Here is a 25,859-nt window from a genome sequence, read left to right on the forward strand (position 1 = left end):
ATATATATATATATATATATTTATATTAAAAGCCAAGTGGCCTCTGTGCATGTGCATGTGTATATGTACCTGCCTTTGATCATGGAGAAACTGTGGACAGCTGACATTTGCCATTTGGTATGCTTATGTATTTTGGATCAAGGATGAATGCTGCAAAAATGGAATGTTGATAGGACTAATAATTGTGGAGAAACTACGGATATTAAGTAACAACACTGAACAATGGACAGTGATAATGACATTCTGGACTCACATGCCATTCCAGCAGGGAGCGGTAATTCATCTATATATTAAAAGGGAAGTGGCATCTGCATCCATGCATGCATAGGTGCATGATTTTATTTAGTAAGTTAAATGTAAGTACATAACATAATTGTAAATACATTCAAAAATACATGGATGACACAAGAAAGTGAAAACACTTATTTCCATTGTGGTCCATTTAAAATCAAATGACAAAACAGAAGTAATAATAAAATTAAATAATAATAATAATAATAGTAGTAGTAGTAGTAATAATAATAGAATAATGGTATGTATATGATAACAAGAACCTAAACAATTTATAAATACATTAAGACAGTAAATTAGCATTAACAGGAAATAAAAGGGTTGAGTTCTTCCTATAAAAACTGTTGAGGTCTAAGGTCTAGGGCTCTCAAAACATTCTGGACTCACACGCCATTCCAACTCATTATATAAACTTTGCATAATTTATTACAACCCTTGAAAAATGTCAGCTACCTATTTTAGAGTACCAGGGAGGTTGCTGAAATCATGTGCCCATCAGCCTACTGCAGTATTCACTATGCAGTATGCAGCAAGCCATCATCCCTACATGCCTGAAAACTGCCACCATAATGCCTGTGCCCAAATCCTCTGCCATAACAGGGTTATATGATTACCAACCCGTGGCCCTGAAGCCGGTGATCATGAAATTCATAAAGAGACTGGTATTACAGCATGTCAAGGCCCACATCACACCAGACTTTGACCAACACCAGTTTGCTTACAGGTCCAACAGATCTATGGACGATGCCATCTCCATCATCCGCAACACCACTCTCAGCCACAATGAAAGCCTTCAAACATACGTCAAGATGCGGTTGATTGATTTCAGCTCAGCATTTAACTCCATCAGCACCAGCCGACTGATCAACAAACTGCAGACACTGCAACTTGGAAACCCCTTCTGCCTGTGGATCAAGGACTTCCTGACTAACAGACCCCAGCATGTCAGGATGGGCACCTCCATGTCTTCCACCACCGTCCTCAATATTGGTGTTCCTCAGGGCTGTGTCCTGAGTCCTGTCTTGTACACGCTGTACACCCATGACTGCACTGCAACCCATGGCTCCAACACCCTCATCAAATTTGCGGATGATACAACCATTGTAGGGCTGATCAACACCGATGTCAAGGCACCATACAGGGAGGAGGTCCAAGTACCGGTGGCCTGGTCATCACTGACATCCAGAAGTCAAGAACCACACAGCACACAGATCTGAGCACCAACGGGGAAGAAGTGGAGTGGGTCACAAACTTCAGGTTTCTTAGACTGTACATCTCAGAGGACTTGGGCTGAACTGTGAACACCACCCACATTATTAAAAAGGCCCAGCAACATATCTTTTTCTTGCGAATGCTGAAAAGGAATAAGCTCCCTGCACCTCTGCTCGAAATCGTTTACCACTGCACAATTGAGAGTGTCCTGACCTATGGATGTACAGTGTGGTATACCAGCTACATTGTATCTGAAATGAAACAACAGGAGTGCGTCATCAAGACTGCACAATGGATCACTGGCTCTCCACTCCCATGTCTAGAGGAGATCTACTCGAGCCATCTCCTCTGATGGGTGAAAAAGATCTGGGATAACTGTGCCCAACCAGGACACTCTCTTTTCACCAGTCTTCCCTCTGGCAAACTCAGGGCCTTCCAAGCCCATACCAACACACGCAAACATAGCTTTTTTCCATGGCTGTGAAGAGATTGTGACAGGAACCATGATCTCCCCCCCACAACACACACACCCCTACTACTACTACTACCTCCCCAGACTATTGCACATAACTTTTTTTGCACTAGTAATACAGACTATATTTACATATATCTTATTCACTTAATAATTACTATTTAAGTTACCTTTTAAAAAAAAATCTTGTCTATGCGTGTGACATTGTAGCTGCTAAAAAAAAAGAGATGCTGCCAAATGGAATTCCGCTGTATTTCTTGTACAATGACAATAAAGGTTCTTCTTCTATAAACACTACCCAATCTAGAGCCTGTGGATCCCCACAGGCAACATGCTAGTTTAGATTATGTGTCGCATGACATGATACAAAAATGCATAAAGACAGAGTCCTTAGTGAAAAAATAAATTAAAAAATACACTGAAAGTAATGATTAAAAAGAAGGGCAAAGACAAATAGTGATGGAACCAAATGAATTATCCAAATATGCTTAATATTTCAAAGCTAGTATGCACTTAATTGTTCACCAGTGCAGATGCATTAGACAGATTCCACCAAGTGCAGCAGTTTAAGAAATTTGGCCTCCATTGGTTGGGTGTGATGTTAAAATGTGGTGATACCATGTTATCGATAAGCAGCAATACCCATTAATACAGAGAGGGACGTAATTTATCGGCTCACCTGATGAGCATCCAGATCGATGATGGTGGCCCTCGAGATGCCTTCCACTCTCTCGAAGAGAAACTGAATGGTACACATTTACAGTTTGTGTCATCACTAAGAAATATAAGTGAATGTGTTTTTTTTCTTTTTTTAGTTTGAAATTAGCTGTTTTGATATGCCGTGTATGACATGCTGTTTGAATATGATCAATTTAAACCTGTGAAAACACAGAAACATTCATAATCAAGTCATGGTTGAGCACATACCCTTCCTGCATATTAAATATTACATTTTTTAGACTCTTCATGAATTCAGTTGCACAGCATGGCAAGATTTTTGACATGTGCAAAATATCAAATACTCACCACAAAAACAGAAAAGAAAAACTTGAAAAAAATAGCTCATTTAACTGAATGTACCCACTAATCAGATTCTTGTTTGTGTGTGTATAAATGCTACCAGCAAGCTAAAACTTTGGAAGTCATCTGTCTTACCTTGATGGCCAGAGTGATGTCAGCATAGGCACAAAAGCCCCCTCCTCGGTCGCCTGAGCAGTGATGGAAGCCTCCTCCTGGGATACACAAAATCCACGGTCTCAATGTCAGGGCTATTATAGACAAGCCGCAAAGCTCATTACAAATCTGAGAACACTATTATTCAAAGTATTTTTTAACTGCCAATTTATAAAGGCTGTTATTGAGTTTGGTGTTGGTCATTTAAAAAGGCTGATGCTCCCCTGTGGGACAACAGCGGGTACACTGATAGATTGGGACTTGTCCAACTGTCACGAAAACGTGGTGGCAAAAATGCATTAAGATGTGGAAAAAGACAGCAAAGAAGCTTTCTTTTTAATTGAGATCATCATCATGCATTCAGGTTAAGCACTCCAGGACTTCTGACCTGCCAAGCTCATTAAACTATAGTGTGAGGAAGAATATTAATACAGAACAGTAAAGCGATTCATTAACTCTGCTAATCATTTATTGCAGGATTCCAAAACCCATCAATGGAGTGACCACACACACAAACACAAAATACAGTGGTGGATTCATGTGGATGTTGTTCTGTCTTTATTAAGATGTTTATCAATGCAGAACAATCTTGCAAACAATTTATCAACAGAAACCATGAAATATCTGAGTAAGCATAAGGCACAAAGTAAAGACTGATTCTGCTTTTTATGCTCCTTACTTAGCATAAACTAAGGTAAGTGGGGGTATAAATGATGACCCTGGCTTTTCAGCCAAAGACCTCCAACTCAATCATTCCAAACACTGACAGGAACAAAAAAACAAAACAAAACAAAAAAACATGAAGGAAAGATAGCATCTGCATGAAATTAAAGTTTGGACTATCTGTCAAGGACTCCCAACCTGGCAAAAACAAACCAATGAAAGTTTAAACCAAGCTTGAGCTCTGTAATGATTTATTTGCCCAAGAACAGTATCAATGAGTTCTCTCGCCATCCTCTGCTACAACCCCTGGCAAAAATTATGGAATCACCGGCCTCAGAGGATGTTCATTCAGTTGTTTAATTTTGTAGAAAAAAAGCAGATCACAGACATGACACAAAACTAAAGTCATTTCAAATGGCAACTTTCTGGCTTTAAGAAACACTATAAGAAATCAAGAAAAAAAGATTGTGGCAGTCAGTAACGGTTACTTTTTTAGACCAAGCAGAGGAAAAAAATATGGAATCACTCAATTCTGAGGAAAAAATTATGGAATCACCCTGTAAATTTTCATCCCCCAAATTAACACCTGCATCAAATCAGATCTGCTCATTGACACTGACCCTATGCCATGACATTGACCCTATGTGTCTTTCTGCAAGGAATGTTTTTGCAGTTTTTGCTCTATGGCAAGATGCATTATCATCTTGAAAAATGATTTCATCATCCCCAAACATCCTTTCAATTGTCCAAAATATCAACATAAACTTGTGCATTTATTGATGATGTAATGACAGCCATCTCCACAGTGCCTTTACCTGACATGCAGCCCCATATCATCAATGACTGTGGAAATTTACATGTTCTCTTCAGGCAGTCATCTTTATAAATCTCATTGGATTGGCACCAAACAAAAGTTCCAGCATCATCACCTTGCCCAATGCAGATTCGAGATTCATCACTGAATATGACTTTCATCCAGTCATCCACAGTCCACAATTGCTTTTCCTTAGCCCATTGTAACCTTGTTTTTTTCTGTTTAGGTGTTAATGATGCCTTTCGTTTAGCTTTTCTGTATGTAAATCCCATTTCCTTTAGGCGGTTTCTTACAGTTCGGTCACAGACGTTGACTCCAGTTTCCTCCAGTTTCCTCCAGTTTCCTCCCATTCGTTCCACATTTGACATTTTTCAATTTTTGAGACATATTGCTTTAAGTTTTCTGTCTTGACGCTTTGATGTCTTCCTTGGTCTACCAGTATGTTTGCCTTTAACAACCTTCCCATGTTGTTTGTATTTGGTCCAGAGTTTAGACACAGCTGACTGTGAACAACCAACATCTTTTGCAACATTGCGTGGTGATTTACTCTCTTTTAAGAGTTTGATAATCCTCTCCTTTGTTTCAATTGACATCTCTCGTGTTGGAGCCATGATTCATGTCAGTCCACTTGGTGCAACAGCTCTCCAAGGTGTGTTCACTCCTTTTTAGATGCAGACTAACAAGCAGATCTGATATGATGCAGGTGTTAGTTTTGGGGATGAAAATTTACAGGGTGATTCCATAATTTTTTCCTCAGAATTGAGTGAGTCCATATTTTTTTCCTCTGCTTGGTCTAAAAAAGTAACCGTTACTGACTGCCACAATCTTTTTTTCTTGATTTCTTATAGTGTTTCTTAAAGCCAGAAAGTTGCCATTTGAAATGACTTTAGTTTTGTGTCATGTCTGTGATCTGCTTTTTTTCTACAAAATTAAACAACTGAATGAACATCCTCCGAGGCCGGTGATTCCATAATTTTTGCCAGGGGTTGTATATGTTGAACAAGCTGCGTTATCCTGATAAGGAGATATCCTGAAACAGCATAAATATATATGATCTTAAGATTATCTTTGTTTCAAGATAAGGTTACAATTTACTGAAAGAGAACTGCTGCTTTCAACATGATAACATGGATTACAGCCTCAGATATGATTAATACATAACATCCAATTAATGAAAAGCCCAGTAATTATTCTTAAATTAAACTTAAAAGTAAGTGCAAAGATTTCTACTCAATATCTTCACAGAAGTACAGTCTAACCAAGTCACAAATGCATTCACATTTATACTTCCTTCAACCCCACGGGACAGTTATGATGGACAGTCTCATCTTTTACGACACTGTAAGTTTGAAAGCTTTGTGCCTTTGTGATCTATTTGTTGTGGTGGCTGCTTGGGGCCACAACACATCTAAATTAAGACAACCCTTACACGTGCAGAAAACAATACAAATACAAAAAAAAAAAAAAAAAAAAAATCAAATCAATTACAGGTAGGTGCATCAAAAAACTTCTTCAAATTGAAATATAACACTTGCAGACACAGAACACAAATATAACCTGCAGCAGATGCAACAATTAATTTGATGATGTGTCTACTACAAATTCAAACAACACATGTACAGAAGAGTGGAACGCCATTTGTGTTGTGAGGATTTCATGTGTGTTATTACTTCCATTGTGTCGTGAAGCTTTGCAAATTGGTTGTGTTTGGGTGAGTTATGTGTGACTATACAACAGACATTATCAAATTAAATTTTTGCATGTGCTACAGGGTGTATGTGTGTATTTCCTCCCTTGAAATTTGCAAGATTTTTTTTTGTTGAAACTACTTATTAAACTGATGCAGATTTTTTTTTTTTCTTTTTTAAATTTCTCAGTGCTTTCTGCTTTTGCTAATGTCTTCATTGGAAGCTTTGTGGCCCTGTTGGCCACCATGAATTGTTGTCATTTAATGTGAATAAAGTTGAACATAGGCTCTTTTCCCCATTCAACCGCATGTTTTTGCTACTTGTGTTTCGTGGTTTTGGCTAAATGGTTTACAGAGTGATTCTCTGTGAATCCAACCTGGTTTCATTGGGTATGGGACCAGGAGCAATTAGGGGTTCAGTGTTTTTCTCAAGGACACATCAACGAATAAGTGTATGCAGGGATTGATTGAATCGCTTTTATGTTAACTGAGTGGAAAGACTGCATTTCTATAGAGCTTTGCCATCTAGCTAATGCTCAAAGCACTTAGTTGTGCTCAAACATTTATATACCCTGGCAAATTTTTTTTATTTTTTTGGCCGTTTTTCAGAGAATATGAATGATAACACAAAATTTTTTTTTTTTTCCACTCATGGTTAGTGGTTGTGTGAAGCCATTTATTGTCAAACAACCATGTGTACTCTTTTTAAATCATAATGACAACAGAAACTACCCAAATGACCCTTATCAAAACTTTACATACCTCAGTTCATAATACCATGTACTGCCCCCCCTTTTACATCAATGACAACTCGGAGTCTTTTGTGGTTGTTGTGGACGAGGCCCGTTATTTTCTCTGATGGTAAAGTTGCCCATTCTTCTTGGCAAAAAGCCTCCAGTTCCTGTAAATTCCTTGGCTGTCTTGCATGAACTGCATGTTTGACATCTCCCCAGATTGGTTCAATGATACTGAGGTCAGGAGGCTGAGATAGCCACTCCAGTTTCTTCACTTTATTCTGCTGTAGCCAATGACAGGTCAACTTGACATTGTGTTTTGGATTGCTGTCATGTTGGAACATCCAAGTACGTCCCATGTGCAGCTTCCAGGCTGATGAGTGCGAATGTTACTCCAGTATTTTCTAGTAACATGCTGCATTCAACCTGCCATCAATTTTGACCAAGTTTCCTGTGCCTCTGTAGCTCACACATCACTAAAATATCAGTGATCCACCTCCGTGCTTCACAGTAGGAATGGTGTACCTTTCAACATAGGAGTTGTTGTCCTCTCCAAATGTAACATTTATGGTTGTGCCCAAAAAGTTAGTTTTGGCCTCATCACTCCAAATGACTTTGTTCTGTGCTGTTTGGTGCATTATAACGTTCTGGAATGGCCATATCAGTCCCCAGACCTTAATATTATTGGAAATCTGTGGTGTGATTTTAAGCAGGCAGTCCATGCTCAGAAACCAACAAACCTGACTGAACTGGAGATGTTTTGTAAAAGAAGAATGGTCCAAAATATCTTCAAACAGAATCCAGACACTCATTGTAAGCGATAGGAAGCACTTAGAGGCTGTTATTTTTGAAAAAGGAGGATCTACTAAATATTGATGTATTTTTTTTCTGTTGGGGTACCCAAATTTATTCACCTGCCTAATTTTGTTTAAAGAACTACTGCACACTTTCTGTAAATCCTATAAAGTTCATTTCACTTCTCAAATATCACTGTGTTTGTCTCCTATATGATATATTTAACTGAAATTGCTGATCCAAACAACCAATGATTTATAAAGGAAAATCATGGAAATCATCAGGAGTGCCCAAACGTTTACATACAACTGTATAGAGGAGACCGAGTGGTTGGAGATGGTGGAGAGGAGGATATAGAGGGAGGTGCTGCAAGAAGGTAGTACTCGACAGCTTCATCTCAGGGAGCTCAGGTGGATAACTGCTGTGCCCATAAATTATCTGCTGATAACTTTGAATCTTTGCAAGATGTGTTCACTCACCAGAAAACATCTCATTTCTATCACTGAGTCCACCATCAAAATGGAATAAAATAGAACTCATCAAAATAGAACTGGAACCTGTTCAAGCACACAAGACTCCAAAAAGAAATGTTCCCTGACAATCTCATTGGTGTAATTCATGTTAGCTATGATGAATTAAGAGACCAAATACAGCCCCTTTGTGTCCTGCACATGACTTTACAGTCAGATTACATGCATGTATAAAGCAAAGTGCCCCCAAATGTACTTGTGCTATGTGCTTAAAAAAATAGTCACCACCAATCATCAAAATAGGGCTCAAAGTTGGCAGTCCTGCATCTGACTTTGAATTTCAAGAGGAACATTTTTTTTTTAAACAGTGTCATGGCTTTTCATTCACTGCTGATATCACAGACAGCAATTCAAAGTTCTCTTCCACACTGAAGTTCAGTGTGCAAGAACTGATTTGTGGGACCAGTGTGGGTACTGAAAACTCACCTACATTTATTGCCCATCCTCGGTCAAGAGCCAGTTTTCCTGCCTGCAGAACACATGTTGCAATTTGTTATTGAATAATTAATACATATTTTAAAGTGTTTATTTGCAAAAATGGATAAGTGAATTAAAAAAAAAAAAAAAAAAAAAAAAAAGAAAAACACCACCAAAAATGATTTCTAATTCATTTCAGGACAAGTGGATTTGCTTTCATTTAGTGGCATCTGACACCACTACAAACTGACTGCATTTACTGAATGAAAACATTTCTTTCAGTGAGAGGAACGGACATGGATAATGGATCAACAGTTAACAACAGTTTCTTTCATTTGAAAATGTGGCCATGAATCATGTAGGATCCACACACAGCTCCATACAATGAAAAACATTTTACAGTTCCTTCTGAAGATCGTGATTCATTTATTTACAGCAGTTACAGTGTTAAAAATGTAATCACATTTTCATGTGCCAGCTTATCTAATTTAAATTCATGCAAGCGAAAGCCATACATCAACAACATCCAGAAATGCTGCCGCCTTCTCTGGGCCCGAGCTCATTTGAAACGGACAGACGTAAAGTGGAAAAGTGTGCTGTGGTCTGATGAGTCCACATTTCAAATTGTTTTTGGAAATCATGGACGTCGTGTCCTCCAGACAAAAGAGAAGAAAGACCATCCAGATTGTTACCACCGCAAAGTTCAAAAGCCAGCATGTGTGATGGTATACAGGTGTGTTGGGCAACTTACACATCTGTGATGGCACCATCAACACATGCTGCCATCCAAGTAACGTCTTTGTCAGGGACGTCCCTGCTTATTTCAGCAAGACAATGCAAAGCCACATTCTGCACGTGTTACAACAGTGTGGCTTCGTAGTAAAAGAGTGCGGGTACTAGACTGGCCTGCCTGCAGTCCAGACCTGTCACCCATTGAAAATGTGTGGCGCATTATGAAGCGCAAAATATGACAACGGAGACCCCGGACTGTTGAACAACTGAAGTCGTACATCAAGCAAGAACGGGAAAGAATTCCACCTACAAAGCTTCAACAATTAGTGTCATCAGTTCCCAAACGGTTATTAAGTGTTGTTAGAAGGAAAGGTGATGTAACACAGTGGAAAACATACCACTGTCCCAGCTTTTTTGAAGCATGTTGCAGGCATACATTTCAAAATGAGCAAATATTTGCACAAAAACAATAAAGTCTATTAGTTTGAACATTAAATATCTCGTCTTTGTGGTGTATTCAATTGAATATAGGTTGAAGATGATTTGCAAATCATTGTATTCAGTTTTTATTTACATTTTACACAACATCCCAATTTCATTGGAACTGGGGTTGTATGAGTTCAATTGTACAATTATTTCATGAGGTGAAAGCTGGAACATACTATTCGATTAGGTGAAGCCCAGTTGAATGGTTTGTTCCAGCTTTCACCAAATTAAATATTTGTTCCATTGAAAGAATTAATTAACATTAATTACACTATGTAACACAATGTTTGTTCCTGGCTTCTAAGTGTTATATTTCAACTGCTTATGTCTAAAGTCTATGGAAAAATGACTACATTCAGCACAAACTTTGATTTTATTTTTTTTAACGTTCTAGAAAGTTCTAAAAGTTTCTTGAAATTTCTAGATCGTTCTGGAAACTTCTAGAAAATTCTGGACAGTACTAGCAGTTAAAGAATATTCTAGAAGACTACTCAGTAGTAATGAAGGTGAATCGAGAATATTCTTGAAAACAGACAAATTTCAAAATATCATTGTCCAACAGACAAATTTCAAAATATCATTGTCCTGATCACAGAAGCAAAGTTTCTGTGGAATAACAGCTATTTTCTATTTATTTAAGGCATAACCGGTTAGGAAAACACACTGTGTACCAAGGAACAAAACAAAAATAAAAATTTGTTACATAGTGTAATATGTTTTATATAACACCTAAAATAGATCCTTGTCATTTGATATTTTATTAATTTATAAACTTACATTTTGGTGTTCCACTGCTGCTAAAGTCCAAATTGTGATGTCACTGACTTCGGACCATAAAAAAAAAGGAAAAAAAAAAAAAGACTTTGTGTACTTCCTCAGTCCAGCCAAAAATCACGTCAGCTTTTCATCTGAACAGCTCTTCATCCATCCAGACGGCTTACAGGGGAGTGGAGTTTGTGTGTGTGTGTTACAAGAATTAGCAGCGTCAGTTAGCTCTATGTCCCCCGCGCGCACACACACGCAACCGGGTTGGCGCTTGTGCGCCCATGTACTACCAAAAAAAGACTAAGTACATCCTCAGTGCAGCAAAAAAAAAAATAAAAAATTACATCAGAAATTAGTCCAGCCTTTCATTCCAACTTTCTGCCAACAGCCTCCAGACAGTGCCGTGGATTTGTTTTGTGTGTGTGTGTGTGTGTGTGTGTGTGTGTGTGTGTGTGCGCGTTATAAGAATTAGCAGTGTCAGTTAGCTCAATCAAGTTATGTCTCTGTAGAGTCATTGTCCCCCGTGCATGGGCATACACATAACCGGGTCGGCACTTGTGCGTGTGTCTACTACCAAAAAAGGACTGTGTACATCCTCAGTGCAGGGAAAAATAAAAAAAATCACATCAAGAATTAGTTGAGCTTTTTATTCCAACTTCCTGCCAACAGCCTCCAGACAGCGCAGTGGATTTGTTTTGTGTGTGCGTGCATGTGCGTGTGTGCGCGCATGTGCATGTGTGGGCGCGCATGCATGTGCATGCACGAGCCTGTGTGTGCACGCGCATGTGCAGGCACAACCATGCGCGCATGTGTGTGTGTGTGTGTGTGCGCGCAGAGTGCAATGTACCAAATGTATGAAACCAAAACTGCACTCTAAATGGAACCAAACTGCACTCAATGCAATGCAACACAAATGGAACGAATTAATCCATGTCATGTGACATACAAAGCACCAATCAAATGACAAGGCTCCACTCAGCCGTTATATAATATCTTTAACACATGGGAACATCTCATTACTCTATAACATCAATTACAATAGTCACCTTACTGTACAACTGTGAGAAGTCTGAATTCCAAAAGTCAGGTATACAGTGTCTCCAAATGAGTGTTATGCAAATTTAATTCCAATTTCCTCAACCTGCACAGATACTTTGAAAACTAATTGGCAAAGGGAAGCCGTTTTTTGAAATGTGAATTGAGCATCACTTGCTTTGTCCAGAAAATCAATATTCCAAACACTTGCCAATTACTTCATGTCATGTCAAAAAAAAAAAAAAAAGACACTAGAGAAGTCGGGAAATGGTCAATATTTCAATGAAATGGCGTAATTTATGCCGCTATGAAGTATTTTGGTCTGGCCTTGCATGTAGACAACTGATTCTGATAACTGTTGATTTTACTACAAACCCCATTCAGTTTTATATATAAAAAAAGGTTCTTAGAAAAACTGAGTAGGGTAGGGAACGCCCACTAAACAGTTGTAGATTGTATGTCAAACAATGATACTATTATTCTTAGATACAAGTACCCGGATGCCCTATGGCGGTGAGCGGCAAGGGTCAAAGAGACTGGCAATGTTTGGCCAATCTTGTAAAGAAGATGAACTAAAAAATACCGCTGTTCATATGAGTATTTTTTTCAACATACCTATTGCTGTGAAGGTCCCACATACCAAAAATGACATGTCTCAGGCCACACATCGCAGAGTTCACCCCGAACACAAACCGTGACACATACATACACAGATTGCCTTTTATATTTATAGATATAAATCAGGACCACAATGAGAAAAGGAGTAATGCCGAGAGTCCTAACGCACATGCATGCATGGTCAACCCCCACTCACAGAGGTGGGCTTCAGCAGAGCAGTGGACAAATACTCAACATCTGCCCACAGGAGGATGTTGAGAGGGTGAGTGGCCTGTTCATAATTTTGTTCCTGTTGTATTTTTTTTCACCTCAGTGGAGAAAAAAAAGCTTTGTTATTATTATTTATTTATGATTATTTTATTTTCTTATCTACAGTGCTGTTACTGGATACTGTAGGGGCAAATGTCCACAGCATCTATTCACATGGATAATATCACAATAATACTAGCTGAGAACTTTATGAGCAACGTGCCATTTGTCCCACTTCAATGAGATAACAACTGTGAATTTGTCCCTCATTCGCATGTCCAACTATTTCCAACAGTTGCACCCAGTGAGATACTGGCCTTACTAATCTGTTGCACTTCCTGATTTAAGCTTTCCACATCATCCAGCCTTATCTCTCTTTTTAATCAGTTATCAGGTTCTCAAAATATCCCCTCCACCTTCTCAACATATGCTTCTTGCTTGTCTGCATATTACCATCTGCATCCTGTATCACCCTAACCTGATGTACATCCTTTCCAGCTCGGTCTCTCTCGCTCTCTCTCTCTGGTCTATCGGTACAAGTCCTCTTCTACTTCCTTAATGTTCCAGCGTCACATACAGCTCACTATAACCCTGTCCTTGGCCATCTCTCTGCACCTCTCCTGGTACTCCTGTCTACTTTCTTCTGCTCTTGTCACAATGTTGTTCCTAATGTTCAGAGACAGGATTTCAAGATGGAGCCAGGGACTGGAGGGGGTCCAGTTTGGTGACCTCAAAATTACTTCTCTGCTTTTTGCAGATGATGTGGTTTTGTTGGCTTCATCTGACATGACCTCTGATGTGCACTGGGTAGGTTAGAAGGCGTGTGTGAAGTGAATGGGATGAAGATCAGCACCTCCAAATCTGAAACATGTTCCTTTGTCAGAAAAGGGTAGATTTTTTTCTATGGGTCAGGAGAGAGAAGTAAGTAAGTTGTAAAGGAGTTTAAGTATCTTGGGGTTTTGGTCAAAAGTGGGGTTAAGTTGGAAAGTGAAATTGACAGACGGATGATGCCCATCTATTACAAAATCAAAGATGTTTCACAGATAGCAACTAGGGCCGTGTGGCATCAGATGAAATAAATATTCCATTCAAAAGTTCCTGTCATCTGAAGCAACAAATCCAGCCTGCGTATACACTTTACATATCCCCGCGCATCCACACACACACACACACACACACACACACATACACACACACAGATCTTGCTCAGTTAAACTTTCCCAGTTATATTAACTACAAATTTACCAAAATCATGAAAATCTGTTTTAAACATTTATCCTGATAACAAACCTAAGCAAAAAACACATCATACCTGCTGCGGTTAATAAAACACAAACGCTTACAGCACTACTGCTAACAAGAGAGAAAGGCAGTTTTTTTTTTTTCCCTCCATGTGTTGATCAACTTAATCCTGATGTTCAAGTCTCTGGAAGAGGAAGGATTATTTATGACTGCCTGTGTCGTTAGCTCACCTTTTCCAAAAATACTGAAGACTTTCTTGATACAATTCACATAATCCCTAAACTGTCTTTGAGGTTCAGTTTCAACACCCAGTGGAATTTATGACATCATAATTTCAGACTGAAAAGGATAAAAAAAATAAAGTTCAGAAATGAAATTAATGGTATGCAAAGTTATCAATGAATGCTCAGAAGAACTTATAAATTAGGATTTCAGTAACACTTTACAAGAAGGCTGCATTAATTATTCATTCATTCATTCACTGATTCATTTTCAGCAGCTTATCTTGGTCCAGGTTGTGGCGGCAGCAGAGCAAGCAACTCATCCTTACTTCACTTCCCTATTCTCGGCCAAGTCCTGAAACTCTTCCCGGGGAATCCCAAGGTGTTCCCAAGCCAGCTGGGAAATATAATCTTCAGGGTGTCCTGGGTCTTCCCTGGGGCCTCCTCCCGGATGGACGTGCCTGGAAAACCTCCTTAGGAACACGACGGGGGAGCATCCTCATCAGATCCCAAACCACCTCAACTGGCACCTTTCGGTGAAAAGAAGTAGCGGCTCTATGCAGAGTTCCTCCCAGATAACTGAGCTTCTCACCTTGTCCAGCAGTGTAAGAACAAATACCCGGCAGAAGAATCTCATTTCTGCAGCTTGTATCCGTGATCTAATTCTTTCAGTCATTACCAAAAGCTTATGATCAAAGGTGAGGATAGGAACGTAAATCAACTGGTAAATTGAGAGTCTCGCCTTCCAGCTCAGCTCCTTCTTTACCACGGTGGTCCGGTACAAATGGTAAATGGGCTGCATTTACATAGTGCTTTTCCATCTGCATCAGATGCTCAAAGTGCTTTACACATCAATGCCTCACATTAACCCCAATGTGAGGCTGCTGCCATGCAAAGCGCCCACTACACACCGGGAGCAACTAGGGAATTAAAGAGCCCTTAGTGATTTCCCAGTCAGGCTGGGATTTGAACAGAGGATCCTCTGGTCTCAGGCACAATGCTTTAACCACTAGACCATTACCTCCCCTTATCAGAAAACACTGTACCATCATTTCAGCATCATTTCAGATGCCGCCCCAATCCGTCTATCAATCTACCACTCCAATTTACCCCAACTTATGAATAAAACCCCAAGATACTTAAACTTCTCCACTAGGGGCAGTAACTCTCCCCTAACCCAGAAGGGACAATCCACCATTTTCAGACAGAGGGCCATGTCTGGGATTTGGAGGTGCAGATTCTAAACCCAGTAGCTTCACACTTGGCCTCAAACATGCTCATTGCACATCACAGGTCACTGCCTGATGAAGCCAACAGAACCACATCATCTGCAAAAAGCAGAGATGCAACTTTGATGTCCCCAAACTTGACCACCTCCAGTCCCTGACTCTTCCTTGAAATCATGTCCATGAACATCACAAACAAACACTGTTGACAAGGCCAGCCAGAGGGACCTAGTCATATTTTCCAGGTCCACAATACCTATATAGACTGGTGGTCATACTCCTAAGACCCCTCCAATATCCTTGCGAGAATAAGGAGCTGGTCCACCGTTCCACAACCAAGACAGAACTTGTATTGCTCCTCCTGAATCTGGGGTTTGATTAACGGTCTAAGTCTCCTCTCTAGTATCCTGGTGTAGACTTTCTCAGGGAGGCTGACAAGTGATTCCTCTATATTTGAAACACTCTCCTGTCTCCTTTTTTTTAAAAAAATACCACCACCCCACCCACACCTTTGAGTTTGGTCTGCTTGAGGTTTCTTCCTCAGAAGGAGTTTTTCCTTACCACTGTCACCTGTGTGCTTGCTCTGGGGGTTGGTAAGGTTAGACCTTTCTGGTGTGACGCACCTTGAGGCAACTTTGTTGTGATTTGGTGCTATATAAATGAAAATAAACTGAAATTGAGAATTGAAAACCCCAGTTTGCCAATCCAGAGTTACTGTCCCCGACTTCAGTGCAACGTTGTATAGGCACGCCATGACAGCACAACAATATCAAGGGACTTCAGCCACTCATACACAAATATTGTCCGCACCGTCGACTTTCCACCGTTTTTTTTTTACTACTTCGGTGACTTCTGCTAGGGTGATGGCACCAGATCCGTCCGAGTGTTCATTTATGTCTCTTTGATGGGGGGCATTTCAGCAGGGTGGAAGAGAACCTCAAAGTGTTCTTTAAAACCACCTTACAATATCCTCAGTGCAGTTTAGCAGCTCTCCTCCCCTGCTGAAACACAGCTTGGGCTAAGAATTGTCTCCCTTTCCTGAAGTGCTTGACAGTTTGTCAGAACTGCTTTAAGGCTGACTGAAAGTCATTTTCAATAGCCTCTCCAAACTCCTTCCATGCCTGAATTTATACCTCAGCCACCACTGAGGCTGCATTGCTGAGGCAGCTGCTTTGAGCGCATTAATTAAGATTAGTTAATGAAACAGTAAACATTAACCAAGAGCAAACTATTTTTTAATAATGGTGTTCATGTTAATTAAATTATACTTTGTTATTTAAGAATTCATAAAGATACTGAACATCAGTTATGGCCCCTTTATACATAGTGCCAAGTTTGGACGCCGTTTGGACGAAAATGGCAAAACAGTTCCAAATTAGCACACAAAACATTGGGCACGAAACATCACATCGACAAGCAGGCGTGCACAAACTCGATGTCAGTTGAACAGGAACAGTGCCAGGTGCAGCACATCGTGCCGCTTATAAGGAATAAATAAAAAATGAAACCAGCCGGTACCTGTGGGACTACATTGCGCCACTTATGTGGAATCATAAAAAAAAAAAAAAAAACACACAACCCGGGATGTGAACTCGCACCTTTCAAAACCTCTGATAACCAGTCAGACTTTACCACTGAGCTGCTACGGAGCTGTTCTTTGAAAGCTGCGGGAATCTGCCTCATATCATTAAGGACATGGAAGTATTACAAAAAAAAATAAAATCCCACACCATATGCAAACACCACATTTATCAATGCAGGTGCTCACTTGCTGCAGCTTGTCGCCACCACAGCGATATATGTTTTTATTTATGTCCACGTAAATACAGCAATCAGACACACGTGCCTCACAGTGGACAGTTGTTAGTCCACGACTGTCCAAATACAGTAGGTGTTGTCCAACTGGAATGTCCAGGATGACAGATTATCACAACTGCTTCTGTCGGATGCCACGCCTCCTGTGAGTGGAGCGCACACACCCACGTGTCAGTGTATATGTGTGCAAAGTCACACTCATGGGGAACTTCACAGCAGTACAACAGTGGTTGCCTGCAGTCTGTTATCGTGCCAAGTGTGCGACTGGCCACACATTTTCTAAGTGCCATGTAAAGCGGTGTTAGATGTTCATGCATGTCACCTGTAATATGGCCGACACCTGCCGCGAGAGGGTGTGATGGGTGTGCACAGTGCACACTTTGTCTTTCAGGTGCTTGTGTGTGAACATCATTGTAGCAACAGATGTACGAGGCATTAGAGGCAGGGATGACATTACACGGTTTGCACACGATTCCTGCGTCATGCGCACTAAGTGTGCACTTTGTTCAAACTTCACACTATGTGTGAAGGGGCCCTAATAAATCACTAGTAAAACAGTTAACTGTTAATTCACTGTTAATTTGTGGCCAATTAAATTTATTCTTATTACCAGATTAACCAACATGAAAACCATCTATATTATAATAGCAAACTAAGGAGTACGGGAGTATGCTTATGTATTGTGGGTCAAGGATGAATGCCACCAAAACGGAATGTTGATATGACTAATATTTTTGCTTTTTTGATATTAGCTAAAAACACTGAACAATGGATGTTGCTAATTACATTCTGGACTCGCACACCAGTCCAGCAGGGGGCAGTAAATCATCTTTATATTAAAAGCATGAGTGCATTAATATATTTCAGAAGTTCAATGAAAGTACATACTATAACTGTAAATACGTTAAAAATACATGGATGACACAAGAACGTGAAAACACTTAATTCCATTGTGGTCCAATTAAAACAAATCAAATGGCAAAATAGAAGTAATAATAAAATGACAATAATAATACTGATAATAATAGTGTGTATATGATTAAAAAAAAAAAAAAAACACCTAAACAATTTATAAATACATTAAGACAATAAACTATCCTTGGGCCATTGTTGTTTCTGTTATACATTTATGATATATGTTTGGTTTCTAAGTCTGAGAGTTGTATTTTGTTTGCCAATGATACGACTGTGTTTTGTAGTGGGGATCATTTGGGACAGCTCTTGGACATGATGAAGAGGGAACTACTGAATTTCAAACAATGGTTTGACTCAAACAAAATATCACTTCATCTTAGTAAAACAAAGTGTATTATATTTGGAAATTAGACCAGGAATTTAAGTAGAAATGTATTAGTAAATGATGCTGTAACTGTATTTGTAACTGAAACCAAATTTCTTCGAGGTTTTATTGATGACAAATTCAGCTGGAAAACTCATATCAATTATGTTAACTGTAAAATCTCAAAAGCCATTGCATATACGTATAAAGCACAAGACTTCCTCTCCCAACATTTGTTAGCTGGGAGAGGAAGTTAGTTTTGCTTCTGCCTACACCATTCTGGCAGCACAAAACTGGGAAATTGCTTATGAGTTTGTTTTTGTTTTTTTTTAATGAGATTTTTTGTTATGTGTGTGTGCCGAATAAATTCACTCATTCATTCATTCATTCAAATTAACTAATTAAAAATTACATATTGAACAAGAAAAAAATGGGTTGAGTTCTTCTGCTAACAGTTTTTGAGGTCTAAGGTTCTAAAAACATTCTGGACTCACACGGCATTCCAACTCATGATAGAAACTTGGCACAGCACTGGTCAACATGATATGTCTTGCATTGGGTTTTTCAAATGATTTGGGTAATTTGGGGGCGCTGAATCCAAACCTGGTGTTAGTTTTTGTCAATCGCATCACATTTTTGAGATAGGAAAACATACGAGGTTTGTGATAAAAGTAACGAACCTTATTATTTTTTTCAAAAACCATATGGATTTGAATCACGTGTGATTACATCAGACATGCTTGAACCCTCGTGGGCATGCGAGAGTTTTTTCACGCCTGTCGGTTACGTCATTCGCCTGTGGGCAGTCTTTGAGTGAGGAGTCGCCCACCCTCTCGTCGTTTTTTCATTGTTTAGGAATGGCTCAGAGACTGCTGCTTTGTTTGATAAAAATTTTTTCAAAAACTGTAAGGCACAACTGAGTGGACACCATTCGATAAATTCAGCTGGTTTTCGGTAAAAATTTTAATGGCTGATGAGAGATTTTGGTCTGGTAGTGTCGCTTTAAGGACGGCCCACGGCGCCTGACGGCGATCTGCGCTTCGAGGCGGCAGCGTCTCGCCGTTTCAAGTTGAAAACTTCCACATTTCAGGCTCTGTTGACCCAGTAAGTTGTTAGAGAACAGAGAACTTTCAGAAGAAGTCGGTATGAGGAGTTTATTCGGACATTCCATTGTTAATGGACATTTCGTAATGAAAGACCGTGCCAGCAGAGTCGCATGTCGGGCCGGACCCGACCGCGGGGGGTTGCGACAGGAAAAACACCTCCGTTGGAAACCTTAACGGGCATGTTGAAACATGCCCAAACTGTTAAACAATTTCTCAGTTACTCACTTGTTGAAAGCCATCAAAAGCCACCTGAATTTTACAAATGGTTTTCAACATGGAGGTGTTTTTCCTGTCGCGGCGCACACAGATTCGCCGAGTCGTCACGGAAACAACTCGGCGAATTTGCACGCATGTCTTTCATTACAAAATGTCCTTAAACAGTGGAATGTCCGCATAAAGTCCTCATGTCGGCCTCTTCTGAATCTTCTCTGGGTGAATTAAGCCTTAAATTAGAATGTTTTCAGGTTGAAACAGGCCGACGACGGCGCATGGAAGCGCTGCGCAACGTCCCGCTCCGTGGGAAGTCCTTACACCGACAGAAACACCCCATAATCTCTCATCAGCCGTTAAACTTTTCACCGAAAACCAGCTTAATTTCTCGAATAGTGTCCACTTGGATATCCCTCACAGGTCCAGAAAAAATGTTGATAAAGCAACGCGCGCCATCCGCAGCGGCTATTCAGACAAAGAGATTCCGACGGGCGGGGTGGAGCACTCCTCACTCAAGGCCTGCCCACAGGCGAATGACGTCAAGGACATGCGTGAAAAAACTCACGCATGCGCACAAGGGTTCAAGCTTGTCTGACGTAAAAACATATGAATCAAATCCATTTATTTTTTGAAAAAAATAAAAAGGACCACTTTTTTCATCACAGACCTCGTATTTCCCGGATCAAGCATTGAAGCAAAAGCTACAGTCTCACAGACCTCTTCGGTGCCATAAACGATATCACAGCTCTTGTTCACATTTCGTGAACCTGGTTTAAAAACTATGATTTAGAGCTGCTTTTGTGCATGATTAGTGGCATCAACTCGTGCGTGAATGAGCAACATTTGTGTAATCCATCAATATGGAACATGCAGATTGCAAAAAAGATTGAATCCCTTTTTGTTTTGGTTATGATTTTCAGAATGTCTTTGAATTCAGGTTGACAATTTTCATTTCAGTCAAATGATGTGGCATCATTTAATTCCTAAGGGACCCGTCACACTAAGAAGGAATGAGTACGAATGAAGCACAAATCAGCCCGAATGGGAAAAACAGCCAATATTCGAGCCGCATTCGTGAGGAACAGATATTCGTACAGTAGTGTGCGAATGCCGTATGAATAACCAGAATGTGTGTCAAAGCTGCATCGAATGATTTGCTTACAGTAGTGTTCAGAATAATAGTAGTGCTATGTGACTAAAAAGATTAATCCAGGTTTTGAGTATATTTCTTATTGTTAAATGGGAAACAAGGTACCAGTAGATTCAGTAGATTCTCACAAATCCAACAAGACCAAGCATTCATGATATGCACACTCTTAAGGCTATGAAATTGTGGCATTCGGTCAGTGAGTTCGTCAATTTTGTGGAACAAACAGGTGTGAATCAGGTGTCCCCTATTTAAGGATGAAGCCAGCACCTGTTGAACATGCTTTTCTCTTTGAAAGCCTGAGTAAAATGGGACGTTCAAGACATTGTTCAGAAGAACAGTGTAGTTTGATTAAAAAGTTGATTGGAGAGGGGAAAACCTATACGCAGGTGCAAAAATTATAGGCTGTTCATCTACAATGATCTCCAATGCTTTAAAATGGTAAAAAAAAAAAAAAAAACCCAGAGACGCGTGGAAGAAAATGGAAAACAACCATCAAAATGGATAGAAGAATAACCAGAATGGCAAAGGCTCACCCATTGATCAGCTCCAGGATGATCAAAGACAGTCTGGAGTTACCTGTAAGTGCTGTGACAGTTAGAAGACGCCTGTGTGAAGCTAATTTATTTACAAGAATCCCCCACAGAGTCCCTCTGTTAAATAAAAGACATATGCAGAAGATGTTACAATTTGCCAAAGAACACATCAACTGGCCTAAAGAGAAATGGAGGAATATTTTGTGGACTGATGTGAGTAAAACTGTTCTTTTTGGGTCCAAGGGCCGAGGACAGTTTGTGAGACGACCCCCAAACTCTGAATTCAAGCCACAGTTCACAGTGAAGACAGTGAAGCATGGTGGTGCAAGCATCATGATATGGACATGTTTCTCCTACTGTGGTGTTGGGCCTATATATTACATACCGTAAGGTATCATGGATCAGTTTGGATATGTCAAAATACTTGAAGAGGTCATGTTGCCTTATGGTGAAGAGGACATGCCCTTGAAATGGGTGTTTCAACAAGACATGACCCCAAGCACACTAGTGAACAAGCAAAATCTTGGTTCCAAACCAACAAAATTAATGCCTAGCAGATGTGAAGAAATCATGAAAAACTGTGGTTATACAACTAAATACTAGTTTAGTGATTCACAGGATTGCTAAAAAAGCAGTTTGAACATAATAGTTTTGAGTTTGTAGCGTCAACAGCAGATGCTACTATTATTATGAACACCCCCTTTTCTACTTTTTTTTATTAATAGCCCAATTTCATAGCCTTAAGTGTGTGCATATCATGAATGCTTGGTCTTGTTGGATTTGTGAGAATCTACTGAATCTACTGGTACCTTGTTTCCCATGTAACAATAAGAAATATACTGAAAACCTGGATTAATCTTTTTAGTGACATAGCACTACTATTATTCTGAACACTACTGTATACAGTGAGTGTGGCAGCTCCTGAATCCAGGTTGACAACCTAGAGTGCAGGTCGAATATAGTCACAACACAGCACGAAACACCTAAAAATAAGGACAAGGAATAAAATTAACAGCACGAAACCTCACATTGCCGGCAGAATAAAGCAGGAATATGCAGAATGACATCCAATCCATGAACTGATTACAAGTCAGTTTGTGGTTTGGAAGCTCCCCTCCTTGCATGCACTCCCTCTCTCTTGCTCTCTGGAAATGAGCTGTTTAGAGGATGGACATGGCAAAATGATCACTGAGGTCCGCATGTCTGAAGACCTGCCGTGTGCCACTGCCGGATGTCGAATGACATCCAACCCATGAACTGATTACATGCCACTGCATGCACTCCCCCCCTCTCTCCCTGTCTCTCTCTGGACATCAGGTGTTTAGCGGACAGCTGGATGCCCTTCTGGCCAGAGGGGTTCATGCATGAGCGGTAAAGCAGTAAAGATATGTGCAAATGCACAGTGGGTAATCAGAAGATCCAGCCTGATGCACGTGCAGCACTATGATCAGTTGTGATGAGCATATGCACGCTCTGCAATGCGATCAGCCATTGTGACCACACATATGCATGGCGGGATGTGTGGATGTTCCAGCCTGACACACAAGCAGCGCTTTGATCGACTGTTATGAGCACATGCACACGCTGCAATCAGCTGTTCTGACCACACACATGCACACCCCGCTGTGCAGATGGTCCAGCCTGATGCACACGCAGTGCTTCAATTGGTTGTTATGAGCACACGCACGCGCTGTAGTGCAAACAGCTGTTCTGAACACACACATGCACACACAGTGGGGTGTGTGGATGGTCCAGCTTGACGCACACGCAGCACTTCGATCAGCTGTTATGAGCACGCACTGCAGTTTGTACTCCATTTGGGCTCATTCGTGCCCTAGTGTGATGGGGGTACAACACATTACAAAGTCATTATTAGGAAAGATATCCAGCATGATTGTTTTCCCATTGCAATCTGATGTGTTTTCAAAGTGTTCCTTTAATTTTTTAGTGGTGGCCAAGTAGGGGTAATGGCCAAGTGGTTAGTGTGCTTGGTTTCAGTGCGGAAGGTTCCCGGTTCAAACCCCACCCCGCCACACTTCTCGATGTAATGTGGAGTTGCGTCAGGAAGGGAATACGGCACAAAACCTGTGCCAAATCAACATGCAGATACACCTTGGATCTGATATGGCGACCCCCAGTGAATACAAGGGAGCAACCAAAGGGACTTACTTACTTACTTTATATATATATATATATATATATATATATATATATATATATATATATATATATATATATATATATATATATATATATTAACAGAGTTTCAACTTTATTGCTTTGCTACACACACTGAAAGTATAAATGATTCAAATAACTGATCACTGTTTTTACATGGATGCACACCACTATAAAGTCAGTTCATGTGAAGACAGAGCAGGTTTCCAAAAAAAGCTGGTGTAAAGTGTTGGGATTCTGTTATGTGAACTGTGTGGCTGTCTCTCTGCATTTCTGTGGTGACTGACAGCTGCACCCCTGAGAATCTCAGCTCATGGACAACAAAATGTTACACAGTGGCACATAAACTTAGCATAGCCACTGTGTAAATAAAACATTGCTATTGATTCTCACCAGAGCTTAATGAGTTTCTTAAAGTCTTGAGTTTGAAAAAAGTGTCAATGCTGTGAATGAAACATCGAAATGTTTGAATCAAATCATTAACCCAAGCTCAATATGAAAAAAAAAAAATCATATTTCCATGCACACACCATATTGAGGAGCAATGTAGATTCATTCCAAATGCATAAATAAACCAGCTGTTTCACAGATGACAAATATTTAAACACTTTCACTGAAAGTATTCGATGGAGGTATTCAATAGGGTTTTACTGTACAAGTAGCAGATGGAGGGGAGCGCAACACACGTGCAATTCACACGCACAGCATGTGTTGCGGGGACACTGCCAAGCGAGCGGTGTTAGATGTTCGTGTGTGTCACCTGGAATTTGGTCAACACCTGTCACAAGAGGGATTGAACGGGCTCTCACAGCGCACACTCTGTCTTTCAGCCACTGGTGTGCGCAAATAGTTGTAGCAACAGGTGTACGAGGTATTACAGGCAGCTCCGATTTGTAACAACAGCTGTACGCGGCATTAGAAGCAGGTCCAATTTTACACGACTTGCATACATTTCCTGCTTCGTGTGCAATTCGACCACATTCGTACTATGTGTGAAGGGGCTCTAAGATTTGAATGGATAAAATTCAAAGCAAAATTTTTAATCTACCTTTTACAATTTGATATGTTTGGGGTATCATGTTAAACATCCTCAAAATCTCACACTACCATGAATGCTGATGCAGAAATTCTGCTGGTAGAAACATGAACAGCTTGCTCTAGCCTTCATTTATATATTTTTAGAAATAAATATGAGACAAATGGCTGATGAGCTGCTACTCCCTCACTGTTTCACTGCATTGATTTTAAGTGTCAACATATCCCTTAGAGTTTAGTTATACAACCCCTGGCAAAAATTATGGAATCACCGGCCTCGGAGGATGTTCATTCAGTTGTTTAATTTTGTAGAAAAAAAGCAGATCACAGACATGACACAAAACTAAAGTCATTTCAAATGGCAACTTTCTGGCTTTAAGAAACACTATAAGAAATCAAGAAAAAAAGATTGTAGCAGTCAGTAACGGTTACTTTTTTAGACCAAGCAGAGGAAAAAAATATGGACTCACTCAATTCTGAGGAATAAATTATGGAATCACCCTGTAAATTTTCATCCCCAAAACTAACACCTGCATCAAATCACATCTGCTTGTTAGTCTGCATCTAAAAAGGAGTGATCACACCTTGGAGAGCTGTTGCACCAAGTGGACTGACATGAATCATGGCTCCAACACAAGAGATGTCAATTGAAACAAAGGAGAGGATTATCAAACTCTTAAAAGAGGGTAAATCATCACGCAATGTTGCAAAAGATGTTGGTTGGTCACAGTCAGCTGTGTCTAAACTCTGGACCAAATACAAACAACATGGGAAGGTTGTTAAAGGCAAACATACTGGTAGACCAAGGAAGACATCAAAGCGTCAAGACAGAAAACTTAAAGCAATATGTCTCAAAAATCAAAAATGCACAACAAAACAAGTGAGGAACGAATGGGAGGAAACTGGAGTCAATGTCTGTGACCGAACTGTAAGAAACCGCCTAAAGGAAATGGGATTTACATACAGAAAAACTAAACAAAAGCCATCATTAACACCTAAACAGAAAAAAACAAGGTTACAATGGGCTAAAGAAAAGCAATCGTGGACTGTGGATGACTGGATGAAAGTCATATTCAGTGATGAATCTCGAATCTGCATTGGGCAAGGTGATGATGCTGGAACTTTTGTTTGGTGCCGTTCCAATGAGATTTATAAAGATGACTGCCTGAAGACAACATGTAAACTTCCACA

The 25,859-nt window shown here is 40.0% G+C and overlaps 1 protein-coding gene across 1 annotated transcript in view; it reads right to left on the bottom strand.

The window, feature by feature from the left end:
- hdac11 (histone deacetylase 11) overlaps window positions 1–25,859 on the bottom strand; it is a 193,110-nt gene that overhangs the window by 69,597 nt on the left and 97,654 nt on the right. Inside the window, exons 6-8 of the mRNA XM_034167370.1 lie at window positions 8,798–8,840; window positions 3,131–3,207; window positions 2,655–2,717 (exon numbers count right to left, since the gene is read on the bottom strand). Of these exons, the coding sequence (XP_034023261.1) occupies window positions 2,655–2,717; window positions 3,131–3,207; window positions 8,798–8,840 (183 nt within the window). The remainder of the gene's footprint in view (window positions 1–2,654; window positions 2,718–3,130; window positions 3,208–8,797; window positions 8,841–25,859) is intronic.

This window comes from Thalassophryne amazonica, chromosome 3 (assembly GCF_902500255.1).
Source record: "Thalassophryne amazonica chromosome 3, fThaAma1.1, whole genome shotgun sequence".
Classification (NCBI taxonomy): domain Eukaryota; kingdom Metazoa; phylum Chordata; class Actinopteri; order Batrachoidiformes; family Batrachoididae; genus Thalassophryne; species Thalassophryne amazonica.